The sequence below is a fragment of the Rhinopithecus bieti genome, unplaced genomic scaffold (assembly GCF_001698545.2).
Source record: "Rhinopithecus bieti isolate Rb0 unplaced genomic scaffold, ASM169854v2 scaffold_5023, whole genome shotgun sequence".
Taxonomy (NCBI): domain Eukaryota; kingdom Metazoa; phylum Chordata; class Mammalia; order Primates; family Cercopithecidae; genus Rhinopithecus; species Rhinopithecus bieti.
In genome coordinates this window covers 1,947,494-1,955,756 of record NW_016805223.1, presented here as the reverse complement: position 1 = coordinate 1,955,756, position 8,263 = coordinate 1,947,494, and the positions used below count along the sequence as shown (strand labels likewise).

The following is an 8,263-nucleotide window of genomic DNA, read 5'->3' as shown; positions in this document are numbered from 1 at the left end:
AAAAAAAAAAAAAAAAAAAAAAAAGATTATTTGAACATTTCCTGACTTAAATAATTGAATGACCAAGAGAAGAATTCTATTATGGGGGAGGATAGGTGTTCTATCCTCTGGCGTACTTTGTTCTATACATTATAACCTTTTATAGGAAATGTAATCCCAGAAGCTATGAAATGATATAATCTATGATCTAGAAATTACCTTTAGATCAGTGCTTCTCAAATTTTAATGAGCATACGAGGCACCTGGGATTCTTGTTAAAATTCAAATTCTGATTCAATAGGCGGGGCCTGAAATTCTGCATTTCTGTCAAGCTGCCAGGTGATGCTGATGCAACTCCCTGAGCTATATAATCTGTGTGCTCAGCTAGAAGACCTGAAGGAATTCAATCCAGTGGGCATCCATTAAACTTCCCTAGCACAGATGTAGAGGAGAGACATGACCGGCTTAAAAGAGAAAGGCCCTGTCTGAAGAGAGAAAACAACTAGGTTGTAAAAAGTTGAGTCTATACCCAGTCTTATTCATCAATGTTTAATAAACACATGAAATTTTGTATGTCAGAATAAACGTTGACACTTTCAAAGCAGTTATCTAGGGCGATGATACTTATTACGTATGTCACATTTTAGCATATCTGTATAAATTCCATGTTTCCTTCATTCAAGTAAGAAGCTATTGTGATGTTTTAAGCATTACATAATGCACATTTGTAGGTTTTTGAAATAAAAAATTTTATTTTACTAAAATAGTCATTTACATTCACACCAAAATGTTACAGCTGAACCTGACATGTATAGCTGCTTAAATATATTGAATGATATTCTTAAATATGCATATTTTTAGTTTCCATATATTTTTAGTCATTAGGGGAAGCAATTAATGAGTATATGTGGGCTTACCTGAGAGCTGTTATCCCATGGTAACTATTATTATTTTTAATGAGTAACACATTGGTGTGGATATGCAAAATTAAAGTTATTACAAAAAACCCATTACAATTAGCATGTAGAACTCATTCATCAGAACAGATTTAACTTCCTAGATGAGTTTTCTTAGACTAATATTAAAATACAAAATTTGTTTCATCATTCTGTGGTGGGTAGGTAACTCCATAAGTGTTTGAAGGACAGAGAAGCCTCAGGCTGCAATTTAGTAGTAATAGCAAAGTCTATTTATGTGGCATGATCGACTTTACCATCCATTTTCACATCTACCTCTTACAGCTTTAAAAGGCTGGAAAGCTAGTAAACATGAAGCCAGTTCAGAAGTCCTCAGTTTTACATTCAGTGGTTGTTCAGGCACACTAACAAGGAGGTTCTACTTTGTGTTTTTGATACGATAAGGAAAAGGAAAGGAAAAAGACAATAATGTGGGTATTCTCATATGATATTTACAGCAACAAAATGCTGGCATCCCATTTGTAAAGGAAGCTGAGATCACGAGCCCTCACCCAACTTGTTCAAGTGCCCGCATCTCTGTGGTAGAGCTAGTATTTGAACCTAGGCAGTCTGACTCCGTAACCTCTGAGTGTTTTTAATAATCCCTTTGAGTTGAAATAATAGATGCAGACACTATAGATGCAGACACTTTGGTAATAAAATGATTCAAGAAATAATGACTATCCCACAGAGCCATCTGTTTTCTCTCAACCTCATCACTGGGCCTCTTCCATTTCTGGTTAGTAAGGAATGGTCTCCAACAGTGGTTCTCCCTCCCTATTTCCACTCTTCCCACTCAGGATAGCAGGAAAGCTGAAAATTGTATCTACTTAGCATCTTTAGTAATTTAGGCTGTGAGCACTCTTCACTATCAGTTTAGTGGCTGTTTATTGATAGTTGTGCTAAGCGCTGTGAGGGGACATAATTCAGAAATGTATCCAAGCTTCAAGGAACTCAGGATAATAACAGTGGTGTGATAACAAAGTTCTTTTAGGAAGACAGAGTAGGTGGTGTTATTTTCAGTTTCCATTGTGGAGCTTTTTATTGCCCATGTCATTTAGAGCTATGTTTATTTGGATTGGTGTTTAAAATTAGAAATTGACCATCTGTATTTTTGATAAGTATGGAGTATTCCTGACCAAAAGGTTTCTGAAGGTCAGGAATAGCTTATATTTGCAGCATTATTTTGTAAAAGAGAAAATAATATAGAAAACTTTAAAAATAATGCCCAGTAGTTGAAGACGTAAGGGAATTTTAGTATCTATATCCAGAGACACATGTAGCCATTGAAATCAAAATTTTAAAGACTGCCCAACAACCTAAAAATGACAAACATGTATGTGCTAGACTTCAAGCAAAATGAGATAAGGAAAAGTGATCGTGATAGTTGTAGAGTATCTAATTTATACCTGTACTCTGCTCTATATATTTGTTTAATTTTCTCATTGTGTCTTTCTAACAGCATGCAAAGAAGTTGATATTATTTCAGTATTTCACAAATGAAGGAAGGGCACAGATATGTTAGGGAATTTCACCAAGGTCATTGACAGTGGTTGAACAGGAACTTAAACCCAGATCTCTTAAAAATCCAAGTCCCCCAAGTCCATTTATTCTAAGCTATTCCACCCTCCCCTGTAGCCTTGCTTTTGGTTCAGAAATAATTAATTTTACATTAAAGTGTAGAGTCAAAGGAATTCAGCTGAAAAGTACATGTCTTGTGAAAATACCAAATCTTAGAAACAACTGTGAATTATTTTGGACTGTAGCACAGAATTGAAAGACAATTAATAGTTGACACAATCAAATGAAAGTGTAATCATAGCATAAACACTTTATTTGATATTTGAAATACGCATTTGTGTAACTGCCAAAATATTATCTGCTGTTAGCCAGGATGTTCCAGGGACAGGAGCAGAACAGCCTTTATTTATAAAGAGCAAGCAAAATATATTTTCCTTTGGGAAGGACTTTCGCTGTTTTTAACTAATGTCTGAGAATTTGGGGATGAAAACCTTTGTATTAAACTAGTGCAACACAACTCATGCCATTTAAAAAACACTTTTTCCCCATGCTATAGCTTTGTATTGCCATATTATGCATTACTGAAANAAAATTCTTTCCATCTGAAATTGTATCACTTTTAAACGTTTTTTTCTCAAATACTACCATCTGATTAGGCTATTAGATCTTCATATGTTACCTATGCTTTCTCATTAAAGAAAAAAAAATACTCTTTCTCTAGATACCTGTCCTTTTTAAAGCACAAAGTACACAGCAGGTGTTTGAAAACTTTCCATCTTCCTAGTTATCTTTATCTGTTTATATAAATTGCTAAATTGCTTTCATAAAATGCCTCTAGACATAAGGGAATCATTTGCATAAGTGGATGAAGATTTTTGTTTTCCATGAAGAAAAGTTTGAAATGGCCTCCTAATTGTTTTCCTTCCTTTCTCTTGTTGCAGTATCCTGCTGCTCTGATGAACCTGGGAGCCATTCTGCACCTCAATGGCAGACTGCAGAAGGCTGAGGCCAACTACCTGCGGGCCCTGCAGCTCAAGCCAGACGATGTCATCACACAGTCCAATCTCCGCAAACTGTGGAACATCATGGAAAAACAAGGCTTAAAGACTTCTAAGACCTGACACAGGAGGCAGAAGCCCATCCTCCTCCATTTTTAAAAGCTGGCTTCCTTAGCAGACAGAACTTCCCAGCAGTGCTATGACAAGAGCTGGTGTTAGACTTCAAGACCAGGGCAGAGGTCATAGAGGTCACTGCCACTTCTGGAAGAATCCACTTTGCTGTAGGCACAGCTGTTAACACCAAAAAGGGGAAGGCCGGAAACCTCCTGGAGGATGTCATTGTTACCCATAGACTGTAAACCAGAGCACTTAAAACAGAATCTTTTGGCATTCTTAAAAGGGAGGGGTGGGTGTATAAGTCACAGATTTTGTTCATTTTCTGAGAGCTAATTTCAAAATTATCTTGTTCCTTAAACACTGTGAGAGGAAGTCAGAGTGTCCATTCAGCCATCGCAAATGATTAGGGTTAAGTGTTACTAGGGAGTGATAAAAGCGTAGTGTGAGTCCCAGTGAGCCGCCGGTTGTCCTACGCTGCTGTCTTCCCTCTTTGGGACAGCCTGCTTATCAATTTCTGAAGCTTAGAACACTTTTTTTGTATTAATACTGTGTCAAGATCTGTCAGAATCTGCTATGTTTCTTGACCAGTGCACATAATGTTTTATGATTTGGATGTCAGAGGCTTCATTCTTTCGGGCATCATTTGCTTTTTATGTTCTGAAAAGGATATGGAGAGTAGAGCTAACCATACTTCACACTCGAATTGTGTGAGGGACTGGGGAGGCTTATATGTTTCAGGCAGGCTTTTTGTTAATTTTAATATCACCAATATTTTCCCCCAAACTGCCCAGTACAATTCATTATATTAATTCTTTTGAAATTAACTTTGAAAATGGCTATTCCTGGAGAATGTGCAAGCTTACATAAAGATAAAGGACAGGGAAGTTTGTAAGCCTTCCAGTTCCAATAACTAACCAACAGGTTATTAGACAAAAGGGAAGGTGTTTTGTGCTTCTCAGATGTTGCTGGTTTAGGAGTGTATGATGATGCTTGCCAGTGATTTTGTATTTTGGAAAGGGTAGGTATCGAATGTTAATCACTTTCTAATAAGTACCTAAACAGCAGTGCTGATAAATGTTCAAGCAATTATTTTCATCTTATTTTGCTCTTCTCAAAAGGCATCAAAAACAACTTATTTGAAGCTACAATAGAGTGTAGCATTAGCCTGCGTGTTTCTAGGTCTTCTGCCAAGTGCTTTTCTCAGTTGAAAACTATTTTTCACTAGCAAATTTGGTATTTTATTTCATTACCTGTTAGTAACCACTTCAATGATCATTTCACAAGAAAAAGACTCTTAATTAGGTAGAGAACAACATTATTGAACATTTTTTGGCTTGTAATCAAACTTTGCCACTACAAATTAACTTCATAAAACACTAGTTCATTATCAACTTCTTCACAGAGAAAGCAGCTATACTATACCCTACATATTTATTTATTTATTATTCTACCATAGCAGAATAACAAAACTTGATGCATTAAGCCAGTTGTTTGCAACTGAAAATTACCTGTTTGTCCTTCCCTTTCACACTCCATGTATATATGATCAGCCTCTCCATTAAAAAGAAGCTGGACATGCAAATACATCATATTATGTTTTCTCCATATTTTATGTTTTTCTATGTATCTGAATACAGTGGGATAAATAATTGAAAGTAGTGTTCTTATGGCATTAGTGTTTTGTGAGAAGGGTAAGTGTAGTGAAAAGGTTTTCATGGCATTAATAAGAAAGCCCTTCTGTAATATATATATTATTTTGTAAACATTTCATTGAAGGGCCAAAAGTTAAATTATAACTAAATCACTGTGTTTTCAGAATGATATTTAACAACAAACCCATGGTCAAACCAAAATAGTGGGTTGAAGTGTATTACTCATCTTTTAGTGCATTGGCAATTGCAAAAAAAAAAAAAAGGAATTTAATATAAGGCTATAGAGATTACTTCAGTGTCTAACATTTGTATTTATTTAAATAGTTATTGACCTATGATGACTTTCTAGTCTTAACATTTTATCTTTTTATTGTTGTTGTTCTTCCTTTCAAAGACCTGGTTCTTAATAGGTTCACTGAATGCACAGTTGAGGCACTTCTTGTGACACCAGTTCCCAAGTAGCGTTAATAATTGGGCCTGTGTCATAAAATGCACAGATCACTAATAACTAAATGTCCCTGACACTTTTCACTACAGGGCTGGACTTAGTAACTGACCAACTTCGAGGGGAGGGTTGGGGGTGGGGGGGTGGGCATTAGAACATGATCAAAAAATGTCTCCGCTCAGGGATTTATGGTGGATTATTGCAGACAGTGCTAAAACTATAGAGCACAAGACAAGTTTACTAAATTAAAATTTTATTTTTTGAGAAACTGTTATTTGTATAAATTATCAAGATTTGTAGGCTTTCCTTTTGTAGAAATAATTGTTTTATGTGCCAGAGAATTTCAATTTTGTTTTCAACAATAAAGCATTGATAAGAAATATATTGTGTAAGCCGTTTTTAAATCTTCTACAGCAACAACACTTAAACTCTGGAATTTTAATGGAACCAGGTAAGAGGTTAAAAAGAGTAGAGGTTGAGCATCAAATAGAGACACATTGTAGTGAACATATAATTAATAATCATCGTTTTTAAAAGTTAGTGTAATGCAAGTAAGCATTGCCAATATCACCCGGTTTACCATATTTAGAAAAGATAACAAAGTTTGTTTTGTTTTCTTTGGTTGATGAACTAAGGGAAAAGATGCTATGAAATAATCCAAGAAGGGCAAATGTGTAAGTTTCTGGCTTCAGCAGGTTGTTTGGTAAAAATGGCCATATTTAGAAGACACTGAATCTCTAGTTCTGGTCTTGGATGTAAGCACACCCTATTCTGCTGAGAAATGTGGGTGCAGTACATTCAGGAGTCATTATAAGGAAATGTTGGGTCCTAGACATGGTGCAAAGTGACAGAGAATTCAGCAGTCTTATTAAAATTGTTATGTCACGTGATTTTATATTGCCTGTTTCCTCTATTATGGAATAAAAGTTAGCTGTGAGGACTTGTATGTTAAACATCCTATGGATGTGTGAGGTTATTTTCCACTTTTACAAATAAGGAAACTGAGACTCAGAGGTATGAAACAACCTACCCAATGTCGCTAAGCTAGCAAGCAGCAAGCGTGTCCCCACGTTGTCTGATGATGTGTCCTGGGTCATGTGGGCACTCAGTCATTGAACCAGAGGTCTGGGTATCAACCCTCTTGGCATTTCTCTAGCGACTTCCTTTCCACAAATCCCATTCTCTACCTCCCTCTCTGCAGACGATCATGAAGATGAAAGGAGGTAATTCATTTAAAAATCTTTAAAATTTAGATTGTAACAGCCGAAAAAAAAGACTTCAGTGTTCATGTAGTTAAATCCATTTACTTTCCACCTGAGGAATATTAAGCCTTGCAAGTTAAGTGATTTAACAAAGATCCCAAAACTAGATAGTGGCAGTACACACCAGGCTAAAGAAATGTATTAAAAGTTCTTGCTATATGAAGAATTGTATAATTGATTTTTTTTTTAAATGAAGGTATAGTTTGAACTTGAATTGGAGCACTGTCACTGTACTTGGAAATCAATGAAGGCAGGGACCATATTTTTGGGGGGGACTTTATTCTCCAGCCCAGCACATTGTTGAGTAGAAGACCCTAAAGTATACTGTAAATGAAAATTCTATCTGTCATGTGCTTATGAGATATGATTTTTTTAAGTCACTTTCTAAAACAGTTAAGATTTGGGGATTTGCTGATTTACTATTTTCACCTGAGTGATACCAGTTTTCACATAGTATATTTTCCAGTAAAAGAAAGAAAATACCTCTAAGTCTTGGCTGTTCTTTCTATTACAAGGAAAGGAATTGGGTTTCCATAAATAATTTAAGAATTAGGATAATTTCAATTTATTTTTATGTACCTTTGTAATATGATTTCTCAATTTAAATATTTTCATTACTATAGAATGTGCTTCCTACTATTCAAAACTCAACTAATTTTAATAAAAGGGCATTGCTACAAAAAAATGGCTTATGCATTGGAACTATTACACACTGTAAAGCTAGAGCAAGCTGAATGGTAATGCAATTGTGCTATTATGCTTAGTTTTGCAGTAGAGAAAGATGCATGTGTATTAAGACTTTAACTTGCTGTGTCATTTTGGGTGGTCTTCCTGCAGGATGCAATCAGAGAGGCCTTAAGAGTCAACTTTCATTCCATCTGCCACTTCACCACATATTGGCCTTTTGTTTTTTTTTTTTTTTAGAGATTTGAGATTTTTTTTTTTTTTTTTTTCTCCTTGGAGGACTGCTGGGTTTAAATTTCTTGTTAACTTGAAATTCCTGTGAAGTTTTTCTTCTACGTTTCCCAAAACCTTCCCCCAACTTCTTACAGCTGCTCTGTGATGTTATTGTGCTATTTAATTGTCTGCTTCCAAAGAGTGGAGAGATATACTAACTACTTTTTTAGCTAGAAAATTATTGGATCAAATGAGAAAGTTATAAATGTATGAGACAATGTGGTGAAATCATTAAAAAATACCTATAGGAATCCAAGTTAATATAGTATCTAAAATGGTATTTGGGAAACGTTTCTGGAGGTTCCCAAAAGGAGAGAGGCAAGGTGGAGAGAGAAGGGATAGACGCATGGAAAATTGACTGTTAATTGTCCTTAAT

General features: G+C 35.5%; 1 protein-coding gene across 6 annotated transcripts in view; it reads left to right on the top strand.

The window, feature by feature from the left end:
- Positions 1–6,050, top strand: part of TMTC2 (transmembrane O-mannosyltransferase targeting cadherins 2) — a 466,566-nt gene extending 460,516 nt beyond the window's left edge. For all 6 annotated transcript variants that reach the window (XM_017871703.1, XM_017871700.1, XM_017871704.1 and 3 more), the window contains one exon: positions 3,398–6,050. In XM_017871703.1, the coding sequence (XP_017727192.1) occupies positions 3,398–3,577 (180 nt within the window). In that variant the 3' untranslated portion in view covers positions 3,578–6,050. The remainder of the gene's footprint in view (positions 1–3,397) is intronic.
- The last annotated feature ends 2,213 nt before the right edge of the window (positions 6,051–8,263 follow it).